General features: G+C 36.4%; 2 protein-coding genes across 2 annotated transcripts in view; both read right to left on the bottom strand.

Moving 5' to 3' along the window:
• Window positions 1–4,380, bottom strand: part of M406DRAFT_322154 (uncharacterized protein) — a 42,938-nt gene extending 38,558 nt beyond the window's left edge. Inside the window, exon 1 of the mRNA XM_040919607.1 lies at window positions 4,190–4,380. Coding sequence (XP_040776880.1) covers window positions 4,190–4,254 — 65 coding nt within the window. The 5' untranslated portion in view covers window positions 4,255–4,380. The remainder of the gene's footprint in view (window positions 1–4,189) is intronic.
• A 2,919-nt stretch (window positions 4,381–7,299) lies between these two features.
• Window positions 7,300–7,485, bottom strand: M406DRAFT_256142 (uncharacterized protein; the record flags this gene model as incomplete). The annotated part of the gene is made up of 1 exon (XM_040917082.1): window positions 7,300–7,485. A coding segment is annotated over one exon (186 nt), but the record flags the coding sequence as incomplete, so codon positions are not given.
• Between the last annotated feature and the right edge of the window lie 13,900 nt (window positions 7,486–21,385).

The following is a 21,385-nucleotide window of genomic DNA, read 5'->3' as shown; positions in this document are numbered from 1 at the left end:
ATAAGATTTGCAACTAGCATTAACAGAAGAAAGATCAGAAATAATAATAATATAAGCAAAAGCAAGCTAAGAAGCTTGCTTAAAAAGCAGCAAAGCGAGCTTAGAAAGATAAGCAGTTCTCAACAAACTCAAAAGAACAGAATCGCTTATAAAAAAACTGCAGATAATCAGATTAGAATGATTTCTATATAAAGCTTTTAAGACAGATTATGCTTATATCAAGTTCAATATATACATTTAAGAATATAAGTGCAGCATACTATTAAACAGTAGCGCTTAGAGAAACTTTATATTTCCATATATTATCAATTAAGCATAACTACAATAAAAATGAAAGAAATACTTATACACTCTTAGTATCATAGAAGAATAACCTGTTGCATATAACTAAGAAGTAATTAATAAGAAAATTAATTATCTATCTATTTTGATTCAAGAATGTATAACTAGAGCTTCCTTTGATATTATGAATATAGCATAGCATAAGCTGATTATAAAACTTCTATAGCTCAAAGAATACAATTCTCGAATTGATTGAACTACTAGCTAGATCTTATAAGAACAAGCTATATCCAGAGAAATAATTACAATTAACAGCGCAGAATTGAAGTTAGTAATTAAAGAATACTCAGGAAAAGAAGCTTCATACAACTTCCTATATACTTCCAAACTAGCAGAGCTAGCAGTTTAAGAAAAAGAATCTAGTAATAAGCGAATTCAAACAGTACTAGAGTGCTAACAGATTAGCAAAATAACAGAAGCAAGACTCTTAGCAGATCAGTTTGCTTCGAAGCAATAAGAAAAAGCTTCAGAATGTGAATTATAAACTTATACAGGAAAAATCTCGAAATCAGGCTCTCAAGCGCTTGATTTAGCTCAAAGCGAACGCTTAAAGCTCTCGAAAACGCTATCAGAAAAGAAGCACGCTCAACAGTATTTACTATTCTTCCAGATAGCAGAAACAGCACAAGAACTAGAACCAATACTTGCAAATATATTATAAGAATATTATAAGTTTAAGAAACTATTCCAGAAAGAATTGAATACAGGATTGCTAGAATACAGCTCATACAATCACAAGATCCTGCTATAAGAAGAGAAACAGCTCAAATTCTTTCTTATTTATGAATTAAACAAGATGCAGCTAGAAGCATTTAAAGAGTATCTCGATGAGAATCTTAAGAAAGAATATATATAATCATTGCAATTACTAGCAGAATACTCCATCCTATTTATACTTAAGAAAAATAGCAAGCTTAAGCTATATATTAATTATAAGCAATTTAATGATATTACAATTAAGAACTAATATCCATTGCTACTCATCAAGAAACTATAAAATAAGTTGCAAGGAGTATAGTAATTTATAGCTCTGGATCTGAAAGAAGCTTATAATCTGATTAGAGTAAAGAAAGGAGAAGAATGGAAAACTGCTTTCAGAATACGCTATGAATACTACGAATACTTGATTATGCTCTTTAGTTTAATGAATACTCCAGCTTTATTTCAGAAAATAATTAATTACATTCTATGCAAGTATCTGAATCAGTTCATTATTGCTTATTTCAATAATATTCTTATTTACTCTCGAATATTGAAAGAATATAAGAAATATGTGGAAATAGTATTGCAAATACTTCAGAATGCAAAGCTTTTTGTAAAATCTGCAAAGAGCTACTTTCACGTACAAAAAGTCAACTATCTCGGATTCACAATCAAGCTGGGATATATCAAACTACAGAAGAATAAAGTGAAAGCTATCAGAAACTAGCTAGTTCTCAGAAATATTAGGAATATTAGATTTTTTCTTGGATATATTAACTTCTATAAGTAGTTCATTGTCAGGTGGAAAGGTTGCAAAGGCAATGTGGCGAGGTCTTTTCTCTCTTTCAGGGGTATACAACCAGAATAACATTGAGGCCTAAGGAGCTAAGTTCTGCTCAGCAGTGCTGACGTGGCTAGAAAGCCGCTTTATAGCCGCATATTGCTTAGTCATCCGTAATCCAGCTGGCTTAGCTAGCCCTGAGCCTTGCTGGCACAATCGGCCCTGACAGATTGTCCCCCCTTATCAGGCCTTGTCCTCAAGGCCTTTGAGGCTTCCGAGCTTTCGTTGCTTCCAGGCTTCCGTTGCTCCCAGGCTTCTGTTGCTTCCAGGCTTTCGCTGCTTCCTAGCTGCTCCTACGCCTTCTCAATGCTTCAGGCTCTTAAGATCTCTCAGTGCTTCAGGCTTCTCAAAGCTTCTCAAGATCCCTCAGTGCCTCAGGTTTCTCAAAGCCTCTCAAGATCTCTCAGTGCCTCAGGCTTCTCAAGGCCTCTCAAGATCTCTCAGTGCCTCAGGCTTCTAGGCCTCTCAAGGCCTCTCAAGGTCTCTCAGTGCCTCAGGCCTCTCAAGGCCTCTCAAGGTCTCTCAGTGCCTCAGGCCTCTCAAGGCTTCTCAAGATCTCTCAGTGCCTCAGGTTTCTCAAGGCCTCTCAAGGTCTCTCAGTGCCTCAGGCCTCTCAAGGCTTCTCAAGGTCTCTCAGTGCCTCAGGCCTCTCAAGGCTTCTCAAGATCTCTCAGTGCCTCAGGTTTCTCAAGGCTTCTCAAGATCTCTCAGTGCTTCAGGCCTCTCAAGGCCTCTCAAGGTCTCTCAGTGCCTCAGGCTTCTCAAGGCCTCTCAAGGTCTCTCAGTGCCTCAGGCCTCTCAAGGCCTCTCAAGATCTCTCAGTGCCTCAGGTTTCTCAAGGCTTCTCAAGATCTCTCAGTGCCTCAGGCCTCTCAAGGCCTCTCAAGATCTCTCAGTGCCTCAGGCCTCTCAACCATCTCCCTCCTTCTCTTCTGGCTTCGTCCCCGAAGCCTGTGAAAAAAAAATCTCTTTTTAATCACATTCCAGACGTAAGTCTTCCGAGTGCAATACCCGCGCCATATACGCTGCTCAGTCGCTGCTCCCTCAGCGCTTTATCCAGGCACTCTTCAGAACTTAAAGCTGTTTGATGTAGGTTGCAAGCCTTCCACCAGGGACTTGGTTTGCAGCCAAGGAGCCCAGCATCCAGAACAGCGTCCCTGCAGCTATAACGGATAATTATAGCTTTCCATCTTGAGAGTTGCTCTCTAGCAACTCTGAAGCTGTTGCCATGCTTCGCTCCACCGCTAGGTGCAGAAGGGTAATTGGTTTGCAATCTAATACCTAAGCAACTTCAGTTGCCAAGCGGACACTCCGCTTCAGCTCTGCGCTCTCGCTCAAATAGCGAAGAGCACACTCTCGAAAACAGAAGATACTCAGATCTACTGCTTGCTCACTCTGCTCTCTCGCTCGAATAGCGAAGAACACACTCTCGAAAACAGAAGATACTCAGATCTACTGCTTGCTCACTCTGCTTTCTCGCTCGAATAGCGAAGAACATACTCTCGAAAACAGAAGATACTCAGATCTACTGCTTGCTTACTCTGCTCTCTCGCTCGAATAGCGAAGAATACACTCTCGAAAACAGAAGATACTCAGATCTACTGCTTGCTCACTCTGCTCTCTCGCTCGAATAGCGAAGAACACACTTTGTTCTAGCTTAGCAACTCGAATGCTCTGAATCTCTTCTGAACGCTTCTCGTACGCTGCTTGCACACTGCTTGCTCGCTATTTGCTCTAGCTTAGCGACTCGAATGCTCTGAATCTCTTCTGAATGCTTCTCGCATGCTGCTTGCATACTGCTTGCTCGCTGTTTGCTTTAGCTTAGCGACTCGAATGCTCTGAATCTCTTCTGAACGCTTCTCGCATGCTGCTTGCATACTGCTTGCTCGCTGTTTGCTCTAGCTTAGCAACTCGAATGCTCTGAATCTCTTCTGAACGCTTCTTGCACGCTGCTTGCATACTGCTTGCTCGCTGTTTGCTCTAGCTTAGCGACTCGAATGCTCTGAATCTCTTCTGAACGCTTCTTGCACGCTGCTTGCATACTGCTTGCTCGCTGTTTGCTCTAGCTTAGCAACTCGAATACTCTGAATCTCTTCTGAACGCTTCTTGCACGCTGCTTGCATACTGCTTGCTCGCTGTTTGCTCTAGCTTAGCGACTCGAATGCTCTGAATCTCTTCTGAACGCTTCTTGCATGCTGCTTGCATACTGCTTGCTCGCTGTTTGCTCTAGCTTAGCAACTCGAATGCTCTAAATCTCTTCTGAACGCTTCTTGCACGCTGCTTGCATACTGCTTGCTCGCTGTTTGCTCTAGCTTAGCGACTCGAATGCTCTGAATCTCTTCTGAACGCTTCTCGCACGCTGCTTGCATACTGCTTGCTCGCTGTTTGCTCTAGCTTAGCGACTCGAATGCTCTGAATCTCTTCTGAACGCTTCTCGCACGCTGCTTGCATACTGCTTGCTCGCTGTTTGCTCTAGCTTAGCAACTTGAATGCTCTGAATCTCTTCTGAACGCTTCTCGCACGCTGCTTGCATACTGCTTGCTCGCTGTTTGCTCTAGCTTAGCGACTCGAATGCTCTGAATCTCTTCTGAACGCTTCTCGCACGCTGCTTGCATACTGCTTGCTCGACACTGCTTGCTCGCTGTATTCAAGGCTCGAAAGCTCGAAAATCGAAGGCTCGAAGGTCAAAGGCTCGAAGGTTAAAAGCTCGAAGGTCAAAGGCTCGAAGGTCAAAGGCTCGAAGGTTCGAAAAGAATAGTGGTCTGATCGTTTGCTCTGCTCCTGCTCAGTGTTAGCGCTGCTCCTAGGGAAGAAAAAAAAGATAGAAAGCCTCGCCGGATTGCCTCCTTTAAAAGGGCCAGGCCTCAAACTGTCAGGTGGAAAGGTTGCAAAGGCAATGTGGCGAGGTCTTTTCTCTCTTTCAGGGGTATACAACCAGAATAACATTGAGGCCTAAGGAGCTAAGTTCTGCTCAGCAGTGCTGACGTGGCTAGAAAGCCGCTTTATAGCCGCATATTGCTTAGTCATCCGTAATCCAGCTGGCTTAGCTAGCCCTGAGCCTTGCTGGCACAATCGGCCCTGACATTCATTAAGAACTACAGCTGAATCGTACATCCTCTTACAAATCTTATTAAGAAAGAATAGCTTTTCGAATGAATCCCTAAGATATAAGAAGCTTTCAATAAAATCATTGAGTATATTACTTCAGAACCAATTCTGTATAAAGCAAATCTCTATAAATTCTTTGAAGTTAAGATTAATACATCAGAATATGCACTTAGAGAATAACTTAGCTAGCAAGATAACTAAGAATATCTAAGGATTATAAGCAACTTCTCAAAGAAGTTGAATAGCTTGGAAATCAATTACAGAATCCCTAATCAGAAACTTATAACAATAATAAAAACTTTCGAGAAGTAGCAATACTATCTTATTAGCGCATAATACTCGATTATAATTCACTTGAATTATAAGAATCTGACTATATTCATAATAATTAAGATTTTGAACAAGCAATAAGTTAGATAAGCAGAATTCCTTTCATAGTTCGATTTCAAGATTATATACTGCAAAAGCTTGGAGAACAAACAAGCAAATGCTCTCAGCAGAAAATTAGATTATTAAGATACAGATTCTTCGGATATATAGAACATCTTTGCTTAAAATAAATTGGGAAATCTTATTAATATATATAGAGAACTGAATATTGCTTTCAGAATAAAATTCTTGGAAAGAGATTCAGAATCAATAATTCCAAATGAATAAAACAACTATATCAAGAATGTATATAGTATATCAGTATATAAGCATTAGAGAGTTAAAGCAATTTACAAATACATTAAAAGATACTGAAATCTATTAGATTTTAGAAAAAGAATTGAAAGCATTCTATAATAATGCAATAGCTGCAAGAGAAATAAAGCAGAAAGATATAAGCTTTACAAACTACTGCATTTCTTACTAGTATTTATAACTATTTAGCAATCTATTAGTTTAAACTTCATTATTAAGCTATTTTTTTTATAAGAACTCTTAATTAAGATGCAATATGATAGCATTCTAGTAGTAGTTTGCAAACTAAGCAAGTATACTTACTTTCTCTCTTATAAGAAAAGTAGTATAGCAGAGAAACTTGTATATACATTTCTCAGAACAATTATTGCTAACTATAATATATTAGAAGAAATGATTTCTAATAGAAATAGAAAGTTCAACTCAAAGTTTTAAACTTTGCTTATAAAATAACTTGAAATATACTATAGAATATTTATAGCATTTTATCTGCAGATAGATAAACAGATAGAAAGAATAAATCAGATTATTAAATAATATCTTCAATACTATATTAATCAGAAACAGAATAACTGAATTAATCTATTGCTCTTTATACAGTTCGCTTATAATAGCGCAGATATAAGCATAATAAAGAAATTATTATTCTTCATACTCTATAAATATAACTCAATAGCTTACTATGAAGCATTGCTGAAAGTAGATATAGAAGCTGCAGATAAAAGGATTAAGAAGATCAAGAAAGTTCAGAAGAAACTCTAATCAGAATTATAATTCGTTTAAGAATGAATAATGCAATATACAAATTCCAAAAGAATTAAGGAACTAATTCTACAAGAAGGAAATAAGATCTATCTACTTCGAAAAAATATTAAAACAATTAGATCTAGCAACAAATTCGATTACAAGAAGCTAGAGCTATTCAAAATCTTGCAACAGATTTTCCCAGTTAATTACGAATTAGCATTATCTCATGAGATAAGAATATATCCGGTTTTTCATATCTTACTACTAGAACTAGCAGTATAGGAAATACTAACAAACAATATAACAGAAGTAGAAAATAATAAATCAGAATATAAGATAGAGAAGATTCTCAAGCATAGAAGTATAGATAATACAAGAGAATATCTTATTAAATGGAAAGATTACTCAGCAAGCGAAAATTCATGGAAACTATGGAAGAACATTGAAAATACTCAAGAAAAGGTAGCTGAATATTGGAAAAAGAAAGCTAGTATCTAAGATAATTGCTTCGCTCCGAACTAAGATTCAAGAGCTTCAGAAATCTCGCTCTTCAGGAAACCCAATCAATCCATTATTACATTCCTCATATCTACAGAATTCCAATCAAAACTCTCAAAAGAAGAATCTCCAGCAACTACAGCAGATTTCTCTGCAATTATAGAACGAACTCTAGCAGCAATACAAGCTTGCTTCTCCTTAGCTTCCTTATATTTCAACTCCTTTATACTGAAAAGGCTTTAACGAATAGCTTTCATCATCCTCTCAAACTACAGACGCTTCTGCTTCCGCAGATATTCTATCTCTGCAGCAGCATCATGCAGCTGCTTCTTAGCACTCTCGAGTTGGTTCTTTAAGCATTAGTATTAAATGCTTATCTAATGAATTTCCGCTATACTCAATTCTTGAATATTGTACTGAGAACAACTCAGACGGATACATTTAGCGCATTGAGAAGAATCCTCGACGGAGACTTGACAAGACTGAATACTATGATCCTTGCAGAAGGAATAAGAAGGCATAATAATAGTATTTTGAAAAACCAAGGAAAGAAGAGAATCCTTTTATCTAGTCTTCTTAATATGAGAACAAGATTTGTTGATTCTGTTCAACATTTCAATTAGAAAGGCAAGATCATGTATACAAAGGATTTGCTAGAATACTTACAAAAGATCGTTGAGAATAACGACTAATAGAAGGGGAATGATATTATAATCCATCCAATATGCAGATTACAGAACAAGTTACGAGTAATAAGGACCAGATATTAAGAATTCAATATCCTAACAAAGCATTGATTATATAACCCAGGGTTAGGGTTATGAGCATGATTAATCAGGAAGGATAGCTTCGGATATATGCTATTCAGAGCTAGCAGGATAACTTAGATATATTGCTATTCAACATATTCATACTAAAGAGCTGAATATATAAGAATACGTTCATTACCATTAGATGGATTCAGTATATAGCTCTTCAGTTGTTAATCTAAGTATTAGATTACTCTCTACTCTAATAGCTCCAAAGGCAGTAAATACTTGCATCGCTTACTGAGACTTGTACAGTTCCGTATTCAAGAACTTAGCACTTTGATACCGCTCTTGTTAGCATAAACTCCCTTTGTATACTTCAGAATCTTCGGATTGCTGCAGTGCTCATTACATATTAATACAAATATTTAAGCAGTATAGAGAATGCTTCTTAAGCAATAGAAGAATCAAGCTAGAGTAAATAATTTAGCAGCTTGTAGAAGCTTTCTATAAATAATATGCTTAATAAGCTTAAAGAAAGATTTCTTTTTAGCATTGGATGAAATAAAGAAACAATATGAGTTAAATATCTTATTTATGGAATAAAGCTGAAAAAGCTTTTTATCTGCATTCTTTTGCAGAATATTGAAGCATAAGAAAATAAGGATTCTCGGATTAGCTCACTTTACAATCTATACTACGAACTAGCTTGAATCTCCTATACTTATTATAGCTGCAGAATGCATTTCTCGAACAAGATGCAATACGAATAATTCCCTGTTAGAGAATTAGAACAAATCCTTCAAGCTATTAAAGAATAGGAATTCTGCTTTAGAGAGATTCTTAATAAGCAATATTATAATGCATATATCAAGCTATTGAATAATTGCTCTATGCAATGTATAGATAAAAAGATAGAGTAATAGCAGTATAAAATAATATTCTATACGATTTATATTAATAACAAGATTTGTAACTAGCATTAATAGAAGAAAGATTAGGAATAATAATAATATAAGCAAAAGCAAGCTAAGAAGCTTGCTTAAGAAGCAGCAAAGCAGGCTCAGAAGGATAAATAGTTCTCAACAAATTCAAAAGGATAGGATTGCTTGTAAAGAGACTGCAAATAATCAGATTAGAACGATTTCTATGTAAAGCTTTTAGAATAGATTATGCTTATATTAAGTTCAATATATACATTTAAGAATACAAATATAATGCACTATTGAATAGTAGCGCTCAAGGAAACTTTATATTTCCATACATTGTTAATTAGATATAATTACAATAAAGATGAAAAAGATGCTTATATACTCTTAGCATTATAAAAGAATAATCTATTGCATATAATCAAGAAATAATCAATAAGAAGATTAATTATCTATTTATCTTGATTTAAGAATATATAATCAGAGCTTCCTTTAATATTATAAATACAGTATAATATAAGCTAATTATAAGACTTTTATAGCTTAAAGAGCATAATCCTCGAATCGATTGAACTACTAGCTAGATCTTATAGAAACAAGCTGTATCCAGAGAAATAGTTGCAATTAATAATGCAGGATTGAAGCTAGTTATTGAAGAATACTCAGGAAAAGAAGCTTCAGATAACTTCATACATACTTTTAAATCAGCAGAGCTAGCAGTTTAAGGAGAAGGATCTAGTAATAAGCGAATCCAAATAGTGCTAGAGTGCTAACAGGTTAGCAAGATAATGGAAGCGAGATCCTCAGCAAGTTGGTTTGCTCCGGAGCAATAATGTAATGAGCACTGCAGCAATCCGAAGATTCCTAAGTATACGAGAAGTTTATGCTAACAAGAGCAGTATCAGAATATCAAGTTCTTGAATACGGAACTGTACAAGTCCTAATAAGCAATGCAAGTGTTCATTGCCTTTGAAGCTATTAAAGTAAGAAAGAATAATCTGATACTTAGATTAACAACTGAAGAGCTATATACTGAATCCATCTAATGATAATAAACGTGTTCTTATATATATTCAGCTCTTCAGTACAGCTCGTTGGGATCGCTAGCAAGTCTAGCGATTCAAGATATGAAGCTCGTTGGGATCGCTAGCAAGCTTAACAATCCTTCCTCCTTTACAACCCTAATCCTAAATTATATAATCAATGCTTTATCAGAATATTGGATTCTTGATATCTAGTTCTTATTACTTATAACTTATTTTCATAATCTGCATATTGAATGAATTATAACATCATCTTCCTCCTATCAATCATTATTCCCAATAATCTTCTGTAAGTATTCTAGCAAATTTCCATATTCATGATCTTGCTTTCCTAATCAAGATGCTGAACAGAATCAACAAAGTTGCAAAACTGAAATCCTCGAATTCTCATTCCGACAAAAAGAAGCAGAAAGATCTTCTTCTTCAGTTCATTCTTTTAAATAGTTTCAATATATATCTCTATTCTTATTGCAATAATCGAAGCCTGTAATCATATATCATTTCTTCTCATGATTCATCTTGTTGCTTGAAATGCATTTCCTAGAATTGTACTAAGTATGATGTTCTAGAGCTGATGAATACTGCTGAACTTCTTCTTATCTCTACTCAGCATCGAAAGCTGGAGGATGAGATAGAAGAGTTGGAGTTTGTCAGGTGGAAAGGTTGCAAAGGCAATGTGGCGAGGTCTTTTCTTTCTTTCAGGGGTATACAATCAGAATAACATTGAGGCTTAAGGAGCTAAGTTCTGCTCAGCAGTGCTGATGTGGCTAGAAAGCCGCTTTATAGCTGCATATTGCTTAGTCATCCGTAATTCAGCTGGCTTAGCTAGCTCTGAGCCTTGCTGGCACAATCAGCCCTGACAGATTGTTCCTCCTTATCAGGCCTTGTCCTTAAGGCCTTTGAGGCTTCCGAGCTTTCGTTGCTTTCAAGCTTCCGTTGCTCCCAGGCTTCTGTTGCTTCCAGGCTTTCGCTGCTTCCTAGCTGCTCCTACGCCTTCTTAATGCTTCAGGCTCTTAAGATCTCTCAGTGCTTCAGGCTTCTCAAAGCTTTTCAAGATCCCTCAGTGCCTCAGATTTCTCAAAGCCTCTCAAGATCTCTCAGTGCCTCAGGCTTCTCAAGGCCTCTCAAGATCTCTCAGTGCCTCAGGCTTCTAGGCTTCTCAAGGCCTCTCAAGGTCTCTCAGTGCCTCAGGCCTCTCAAGGCTTCTCAAGGTCTCTCAGTGCCTCAGGCCTCTCAAGGCTTCTCAAGATCTCTCAGTGCCTCAGGTTTCTCAAGGCCTCCCAAGGTCTCTCAGTGCCTCAGGCCTCTCAAGGCTTCTCAAGGTCTCTCAGTGCCTCAGGCCTCTCAAGGCTTCTCAAGATCTCTCAGTGCCTCAGGTTTCTCAAGGCTTCTCAAGATCTCTCAGTGCTTCAGGCCTCTCAAAGCCTCTCAAGGTCTCTCAGTGCCTCAGGCCTCTCAAGGCCTCTCAAGGTCTCTCAGTGCCTCAGGCTTCTCAAGGCTTCTCAAGATCTCTCAGTGCCTCAGGTTTCTCAAGGCTTCTCAAGATCTCTCAGTGCCTCAGGCCTCTCAAGGCCTCTCAAGATCTCTCAGTGCCTCAGGCCTCTCAACCATCTCCCTCCTTCTCTTCTGGTGTAATGAGCACTGCAGTAATCCGAAGATTCCTAAATACACGAAGAGGTTTATGCTAACAAGAGCGGTATTAAAGTATCAAGTCCTTGAATACGGAACCGTACAAGTCTTAATAAGCGATGCGAGTGTTTACTGCCTTTGGGGCTACTCAGTATATGAAACTGAATACTTAGATTAATAACTGAAGAACTATCTAAAGGAAATCTATCTAACAGTAGGAAATGTAAATCTTCATATACTTGGTTCTTCAGTTCGGATAGATAGGATCGATATTGACTCCATTGATTCCTTCATTAATGGGATAGATATCGACTGTATCTATCCGCTAATAACCCTAACTCTGGATTATATAATCAATGCTTTGTTAGAATGTTGAATCCTTGATATCTGATCCCTGTTACTTATGATCTATTCTGTGATCTGCATATTGGATGGGTTATAACATCATCTTCCTTCTATCAGTTGTTATTCCCAATGATCTTTCGTAAGTACTCTAGCAAATCTTCCATCCGTAATCTTGCCTTTCTAATCGAGATGTTGAATAGAGTCAGTTCTCGTTGTATTGCTAAGCTTTATTCTCATTCTTTGCAGAAATCATTCCTTCTTTCTGCTATAGCTACTTTCAGTTCTCTTTCGCTTATGCTTTGCTTATATTACGAAGATTACAATCTTTTAGCTGAGTGCAAGGTTGCTGAATCCGAATCTTCCCGTTGTTAGATCTGCGTGCGTCTGAGCTTGTTGAATTGCGATGTTTGTAGCTTGATGCCTGCACAATTGAATCATGTGATTGCTCAATACTGTTGCCTGGAGGCGGAGGTGGAGGCGATTGAAGAGGAGGCTGCTAAGCTGAATGCCAAACTTCTTAGGCTGCGCAAGCAGAAAAGGATATGGTATGAGAAGATGATGCGCGCTGTTCGTTGGGATATTGACAATGTGGAGGAGTTGGAAAGAGTGGAGGCGGAGGAGCGGGCTTGCGTCGCTGCTGAGGTTCGTTCTGTGATTGCAGAGGAATCTGCTGTGGTTGCTGGAGATTCTTTTTTTGAGAGTTTTGACTGGAATTCTGTAGATGTGGGGAATGCAGTGGTGGATTGGTTGGATTTCCTGGAGAGCGAGGTTTCTGAGGCCCCTGGACCTCGCTCCGGGGCGGAGCGATCGTCTTAGGTACTGGTTTTTTTTTTTTTCTTTTCCAATACTCAGCTACTCTTTCTTGAGCGTTCTTGACGTTTTTCTGTGGTTCCCATGAATTTTCGCTCGCTGAGTAGCCTTTTCATTTGATGAGGTATTCCCTCGTGCTATTCGTGCTTCTATGCTTGAGAATCTTTTTCACTTCATACTCTGGTTCGTTATTTTCTACTTCTGCTGTATTATCCGCTAGTATTTCCTGTACTGCTAGTTCCAGCAGTAAGATATAGAAGACTGGGTATATCCTCATCCTATGAAATAATGCTAACTCATAATTAACTGGAGAAATCTGCTGCAAGATTTTGAATAGTTCTAATTTTTTATAATTAAGTTTATTGCTGAATCTAATTATTTTAATATTTTTCCGGAATAGGTAGATCTTATCTCCTTTCTATAGGATTGATTTCTCAATCCTTTTGGAATTTGCATATTACATTATTCATTCTTGAATGAATTGTAATTCTGATTAGAATTCCTTCTGAACTTTCTTAATCTTCTTAATCCTTTTATTCACAGCTTCTGCATCTGCTTCTAGCAGTACTTCGTAATAAGCTATTGGATTGTATTTATAGAATATAAAGAATGATAACTTCTTCGTTATGCTTATATCTGCACTATTATAAGCGAATTGTATAAGAGGTAATAGATTAATCCAGTTATTCTGTTTCTGATTAATATAGTATTATAGATATTATTCAATAATCTGATTCATTCTTTCTATCTGTTTATCTATTTGTAAGTGAAATGCTATGGATATTCTGTGATATATTCTGAGCTATTTTATAAGCGAAGTTCAAAACTTTGAATTGAACTTTCTGTTTCTATTAGAAATTACTTCTTCTAGCATGCTGTAGTTAGCAATAATCGTTCTAAGGAATGCATATGCAAGTTTCTCTGCTATACTGCTTTTCTTATAAGGAAGAAAATAAGCATACTTGCTTAGTTTGCAAACTATTATTAGAATGCTATTGTATTGCACTTTAGTTAAGAGTTCTCGTAAGAGAAGTAGCTTAGTAATAAAGTCTAGATTAATAGATTGCTAAATAGTTGTAGATACTAATAAGGAATGCAGTAGTCTGTAAGGCTTGTATCTTTCTGCTTTGTTTTTCTTGCAGCTATTATATTATTATAGGATGTTCTCAATCCTTTTCCTAAGGCCTAATGAGTTCCAGTATCTTTTAAAGCATTCGTAGATTGCTCTAACTCTTTGATGCTCATATGCTGATATACTGTATATATCTCTGATATAGTTATTTTATTTGTTTAGAATTATTGATTCTGGATTCTTCTCTGAGAATTCAATCCTGAAGGCAGCATTCAGTTCTCTGTATATATTGATAAGATTTCCTGATTTATCTTGAGTAAAGATGTTCTGTATATTCGAGGAATCTGCATCTTGATAATCTAATCTTCTGCTGAAAGCATCTGCTTATTCGTTCTTCAAGCTTTTGCAATGCATAATCTTGAAGTTGAACTATAAGAGGAATTCTGCTTATCTAACTTATCATTTATTCAAAACCTTGATTATTATAAATGTAGTCAGATTCTTATAATCCGAGTGAATTATAATCAGATATTGCATGCTAATGAAATAGTGTTGTTATTTCTCAAAGGCTTTTACTATTGCTATAAGCTTCTAATCAGAGATTCTATAGTTGATTTCTGAGCTATTCAATTTCTTCGAGAAGTTGCTTATAATTCTTAAACATCCTTGGTTATCTTGCTAGCTAAGTTGTTCTCCGAGTGCATATCCCAATGCATCAGTTTCAACTTCGAAGGGTTTGTAAGAGTTTGCTTTATACAGAACTGGCTCTGAGGTGATATGCTTGATGATCTTATCAAAAGCTTCTTATGCCTTGAAGATTCATTTGAAGGATTGCTTCTTTTTGGTGAGATTTGTAAGGGAATGTGCAATCCAGCTGTAGTTTCTAATAAACTGCCTGTAGAAGTTGATATATTCGAGGAAAGATCTAACATCTCTGATGTTCCTGAGAACTGGCTAATTTCTAATAGCTTCTATCTTGTTTTTCTATAGCTTAATGCATCCTAGCTTGATTGTGAATCCAAGGTAGTCGATCTTTTGTATATAAAAGTAACTCTTTACAAGTTTTATAAGAAGTTTTGCATCTTGAAGCATTTGCAATACTGTTTTCACATATTTCTTATATTCTTCTAATATTCAAAAGTAAATAAGGATATTATTAAGATAAGCAATAATGAACTGATTCAAGTATTTATGCAGAATATAATTAATTATTTCTTGGAATGAAGCTAAGATATTCATTAGATCAAAGAGTATAATCAAATACTTATAGTATTTATAGCATATTCTGAAAGCAGTTTTCCATTCTTTTCCTTCCTTTACTCTAATCAGATTATAAGCTTCTTTCAGATTCAGAACTGTAAATCACTATACTTCTTGCAATCTATTTTGTAGTTCCTTAATAAGTAATAATAGATATTAGTTCTTAATTATAATATTGTTGAATTGCTTGTAATCAATGCATAGTCTGAGTTTGCTATTCTTTTTGAGTATAAATAGAATAGGGTATTCTGCTGATAATTGCAATAATTATATATATTCTTTCTTAAGGTTCTTATTAAGATACTCCCTAAGTGCTTCTAGCTATGTCTAGTTCAGTTTGTAAATAGGGAAGAATTTGAGCTGTTTTCCTTCTTGCAGCAGAATCTTGTGATTGTATAGGCTGTATTCTGGCAATTCTGTATCCAATTCTTTCTGGAATAGTTTTTTGAACTTGTAATATTCTTGTGATATGTTTGCGAGTATTAGTTCTGATTCTTGTGCTATTTCTGCTATCTGGAGAAATAGTAGATACTGTTAAGCATGCTTCTTTTCGTTCGTTGTTTTTGAGAGCTTTGAGCATTTACTCCGAGCTGAAGCGAGCGCTCGAGGGCTTGGTTTCGAGGTTTTTCCTGTATGAGTTCATAATTCACATTCTGAAGCTTTTCCTTGTTGCTCCGGAGCGGACCAACTTGCTGAGGATCTCGCTTCCGTTGTTTTGCTAACCTATTAGCGCTCTAGCACTATTTGGATTCGCTTGTTACTAGGTTCTTCTTCTTGAACTGCTAGCTCTGCTGACTTGAAGATATATGTGAAGTTGTATAAAGCTTCTTTTTCTGAGTATTCTTTAATCACTAGCTTCAATTCTGCATTATTGATTGTAACTATTTCTCTAGATATAGCTTGTTCTTATAAAAGCTAGCTAGTAGTTCAATTGATTCGAGAATTATGCTCTTTGAGCTATGAAAGCTTTATAATCAGCTCATACTGTGCTGTATTCATGATATTAAAAGAAGCTCTGATTATGCATTCTTGGATTAAAATAGATAGATAATCAATCTTCTTATTGATTATTCCTTGATTATATACAATAGATTGTTTTTTTACAATACTAAGAGTATATAAGCATTTCTTCTATTTCTATTATAATTGTATCTGATTAACGATGTATAGAGATATAAAGTTTCTCTAAGCGCTATTATCTAATAGTATGCTGTATTTGTATTCTTGAATATATATATTGAACTTGATATAAGTATAATTTATTCTGAAAGCTTTATATAGAAACTGTTCTAATTTGATTATCTGCAGTTCTTTTATAAGCAATTCTGTTCTTTTGAGTTCGTTAAGAATTGCTTGTTCTTTTAAGCCTGCTTCGCTGCTTCTTGAGCAAGCTTTTTAGCTTGCTTTTATCTATATCATCATTATTTCTGATCTTTCTTCTGTTAATACTAATTGCAAATCTTATTATTGATATGAATCATACAGAGTATTGTTTTGCATTGCTATTATTTTATCTTCTTGTTTATATATTGTATAGAGCAGTTATTTAGTAGTTCAATATATGCATTATAGTGCTATCTGTTGAAAATCTTTCTGAAGCAGAATTTCTGTTCTTCAATAGCTTAAAGAATTTATTCTGTTTCTCTAATGGAAAATCATTCGTATTGCATCTTGTTCGAGAAATGCATTCTGCAGCTATAATAAGTGCAGAAGATCCATGCTAATTCGTAGTATAGGTTGTGAAGTAAGCTAATCCAAGAATTCTTATCTTCTTATGTTTCAATATTCTGCAAGAGGATGCAGATAAAGAGCTTTTCTAGCTCTATTCTATAGACAAGATATTCGATCTATGTTGTTTCCTTACTTTACTCAATGCTGAAGGGAAATTTTCCTTTAAGCTTGTTAGGTATGTTGTTTGCGAGAAGCTTCTGTAAGCTGCTAGATTGTTTGCTCTAGCTTAATTCTTCTGTTGTTTAAGAAGCATTTTCTGCATTGCTTAGATATTTGTATCAGTAGCTAAGAAGATACTATCTCTTATCTATATTCCTAGTTATAGTGCTTGGCATAGATGGCGAAGAATGATGAAGAGTGTTGTTGCTAAGCTCTTCTTCCAACGCTTGAATGCTCTGTTTCATGATATCAGAGCAGTTCGAGTTGCTACTCGCAGGGGTGCTGAGCGTATACTTCCGTTCTGCTGTTGCTATTTGTCTGCAGCGCCTAGGTTTCTAAGGGAACCATTCTGAATCTTTCTTACTCGAAAGGTGTATTAAGCAGTTATCGTTATAGCAGAATGTTTAGCTGAGATTTCCGTGATCAATAGAGTTCGATACTTGCTCCGAGAGAGTATTTTTGCTCAGTTGATTGGATTTCTGTTATTGAGCAATATTTATCTAGCATTCTTTCTGGACTGATTGCTATTTGTTCTTCCGGGATTGATAGCAGTTGCATATAATGTATTCTTGTTTATTGCAGTTATAATAAGTAATATTATTCCTCTTGCTATACTGCTTATTAGTAGCATTGAGTTCTATGGGATTAGCGTATATAGTGCTGCTCTAAGCTATGCTATTATATCAATCGCTATTCTTGTTTTAGAATTTCTTATTTATATTAGCTGGAAATCTTCAAGTTTAGCTTCCTTTCTTCTTGAACTTCTCTATCCGTTGTTCGTACAAATAGTTATTAATATGAATAGCTTGATTGGAGAATATTGCAAAGTTCTCCAGCTAATTCTGCTTGGAGATTTCATTTTTAATATCATCTTTAAGTTTCTTATAATAGTATTTCATAAGATTCTTATTTTCTTATAAAAGTTTTGCTAAGAGCTGCTTGAATCTAATTATATAAGCAGAAGCTAACTTAGTTTGTCTGAAGTTTATAAGCTGCTAAGCTATAATGTATTCTTCATTAGAGTTACTAAAGATTTTCTTGAAAGCTTTCTCGAAGCTCTTAAAGGAATTGAATATATTCTTAATACTCTGAATATATGCGCTGGAATTATTCTGATACTTCAAATAGTTGCATAAAGAAAGCTTATACTAGATAAGAATATCTTTTTCGAGATAAGTTTCTGCAAAGATAACTTTCTCGGATTCTATAGTGAACTGGATTGCATAGTACAAGAAATATGCTCTGCAGTAAGTAAGGAACCTATATAGCATTTTCTGATTGCTGTTATATATAGCGAGCTTATTTATCTTATATGCTTTTCTAGCACTACTGATAATTGCAGAGATGAACTGTATCTGCTGAGCTTGTTAAGCTAGCTAAGCTTGCTAGTTAGCGATGGTAGTGCTCTGAGCCTGCTGTTGTTTGCACAGATTCTGAATATGCTAGATAAGCTGGTATATCTGATTAATCAGTTCTTTCTGAGTGAAGGCATGCAAGAATAAAGGGGTTTCTGGAGAAGCTATCGTATTCCGTATTGCTTAAGGGGTAATACTGAATTATTCTTGAACAAGAGTTGTTAAAATGTAATGAGTACTGCAGTAATCCGAAGATTTCTAAGTATACAAAGGAGTTTATGCTAATAAGAGTAGTATTAAAGTGTTAAGTTCTTGAATACGGAATTGTATAAGTCTTAATAAGCGATGCGAGTGTTCACTGTCTTTGGGGCTATTTAGTGTATGAAACTGAATACTTAGATTAACAACTGAAGAACTATCTGAAGGAAATCTATCTAACAGTAGGAAATGTAAATCTTTATATACTTGGTTCTTCAGTTCGGATAGATAGGATTGATGTTGACTTCATCGATTCCTTTATCGATGGGATAGATGTTGACTGTATCTATCCGCTAATAACCCTAACCCTGGGTTATGTAATCGATGCTTTGTCAGGATGTTGAATCCTTGATATCTGGTCTCTGTTACTTATGACCTGTTCTGTGATCTGCATGTTGGATGGGTCATAACATCTGGCTTTGTCCCCGAAGCTTGTAAAAAAAAAATCTCTTTTTAATTACATTTCAGACATAAGTCTTCCGAGTACAATACCCGCGCTATATACGCTGCTCAATCGCTGCTTCTTCAGTACTTTATCCAAGCATTCTTCAGAACTTAAAGCTGTTTGATATAGATTGCAAGCCTTTCACCAGGAACTTGATTTGCAGCTAAGGAGCTTAGTATTCAGAATAGCATTCCTGCAGCTATAACAGATAATTATAGCTTTCCATCTTAAGAGTTGCTTTCTAGCAATTCTGAAGCTATTGCTATGCTTTGCTCTATTACTAGATGCAGAAGAATAATTGGTTTGCAATTTAATATCCAAGCAACTTTAGTTGCTAAGCAGATACTCTGCTTTAGCTCTGCGCTTTCGCTTAAATAGCAAAAAGCATACTCTCGAAAACAGAAGATATTCAGATCTACTGCTTGCTTATTCTGCTCTCTTGCTTGAATAGCAAAGAATATATTCTCGAAAATAGAAGATACTCAGATCTACTGCTTACTTACTCTGCTTTCTTGCTCGAATAGCGAAGAATATACTCTTGAAAACAGAAGATACTTAGATCTATTGCTTGCTTACTCTGCTTTCTTGCTTAAATAGCGAAGAATATATTCTTGAAAACAGAAGATACTCAGATCTATTGCTTGCTTATTCTGCTTTCTCGCTCGAATAGCAAAGAGTATACTTTGTTCTAGCTTAGCAACTCAAATACTCTGAATCTCTTCTGAATACTTCTTGCATGCTGCTTGCATATTGCTTGCTTGCTATTTGCTTTAGCTTAGCAATTCGAATGCTTTGAATCTCTTCTGAATACTTCTTACATGCTGCTTGCATACTGCTTACTTGCTGTTTGTTCTAGCTTAGCAACTTGAATGCTCTAAATCTCTTCTGAATGCTTCTTGCATGCTGCTTGCATACTGCTTGCTCGATACTACTTGCTTGCTATATGCTCTAGCTTAGCAACTCGAATGCTCTGAATCTCTTCTGAATGCTTCTTGCATGCTGCTTGTATACTGCTTGCTTGCTGTTTGCTCTAGCTTAGCAACTCGAATGCTCTGAATCTCTTCTGAATGCTTCTTGCATGCTGCTTGCATACTGCTTGCTCAATACTGCTTGCTTGCTGTATGCTCTAGCTTAGCAACTCGAATGCTCTGAATCTCTTCTGAATGCTTCTCGCATGCTGCTTGCATACTGCTTGCTCAACACTGCTTGCTCGCTGTATTCAAGGCTCGAAAGCTCGAAAATCGAAGGCTTGAAGGTTAAAGGCTTGAAGATTAAAGGCTCGAAGGTTCGAAAAGGATAGTAGTCTGATTGTTTGCTCTGCTCCTGCTCAGTGTTAGCGCTGCTCCTAGGGAAAAAAAAAGATAGAAAGCCTTGCCGGATTGCTTCCTTTAAAAGGGCTAGGCTTCAAACTGTTAGGTGGAAAGGTTGCAAAGGCAATGTGGCGAGGTCTTTTCTTTCTTTCAGGAGTATACAACCAGAATAACATTGAGGCCTAAGGAGCTAAGTTCTGCTCAGCAGTGCTGACGTGGCTAGAAAGCCGCTTTATAGCTGCATATTGCTTAGTCATCCGTAATCCAGCTGGCTTAGCTAGCTCTGAGCCTTGCTGGCACAATCAGCTCTGACAGAGTTAAAGTTGCTTCAACTGCATTAACAAAAGAAGATGTAATGTAAGAGGATGTCTCGAGCTATTTGTTGAAATCTCAAGAATCTCGAAGAGCTTGAGAAAGAGAAAGCTAAGAAAGCTGAGGCTAAGAGAGTGCATATTGCTGCTGAAGTGCAGGCTGTGATAGCTGAGGAATCTGCTATTGTAGCTGGAGATTCTTCTTTTGAGAGTTTTAACTGAAATTCTATAAATCTAAGAAATTCTGTAGTTAACTAATTGGATTTCCTGGAGAATAAGATCTCTGAGAGCCCTGGATCTCGGTTCGAAGCGAAGCAATCGTCTTAGATACTATGTTATAACCCATCCAACATGCAAGTCACGAAAACAAGTTACGAGTAACAAGGACCAGGTGTCAAGAATCCAACGTTCTTACAAAGCATTGATTACATAACCCAGGATTAGAGTTGTAAAGGAGGGAGGATCATTAGGCTTGCTAGCGATCCCAACGAGCTTCACACCTTGGATCGCTGAGCTCGCCAGCAATCCCAACGAGCTGTACTGAAGAGCTGGATATATAAGGATACGTTCATTTCCATTAGATAGATTCAGTACATAGCTCTTCAATTATCAATCTAAGTATTCAGTTTCATATACTGAGTAGCCCCAAAGGCAGTGAACATTTGCATTGCTTATTAGAATTTGTATAGTTCTGTATTCAAGAACTTGATACTTTGATACTGCTCTTGTTAGCATAAACTCTTCGTATATTTAAGAATCTTCGGATTGCTATAGTGCTCATTATATTTTAACAACTCTTGTTTAAAAACAGTTCAGTATTACCCCTTGAGCAATATGGAACATGATAGCTCCTCCAGAAACCCCTTCGTCCTTGCGTATTCCCACTCAGGAAGAACTAATTAATTAGATATACTAGCTTATTCAGCATATTCAGAATCTGCATAAACAATAGCAGACTCAGAGCATTACTATCGCTAATCAGCAAGCTCAGCTAGCTTAATAAGCTTAGCAGGCATAGTTTATCTCTATAGTTATTAGTAGTGCTGGAAAAGCATAT

This window comes from Cryphonectria parasitica (genome assembly GCF_011745365.1).
Source record: "Cryphonectria parasitica EP155 unplaced genomic scaffold M406scaffold_4, whole genome shotgun sequence".
Taxonomy (NCBI): Eukaryota; Fungi; Ascomycota; class Sordariomycetes; order Diaporthales; family Cryphonectriaceae; genus Cryphonectria; species Cryphonectria parasitica.
The sequence above is the reverse complement of the archived record's forward strand: the minus strand, read 5'-3'. Positions and strand labels throughout refer to the sequence as shown.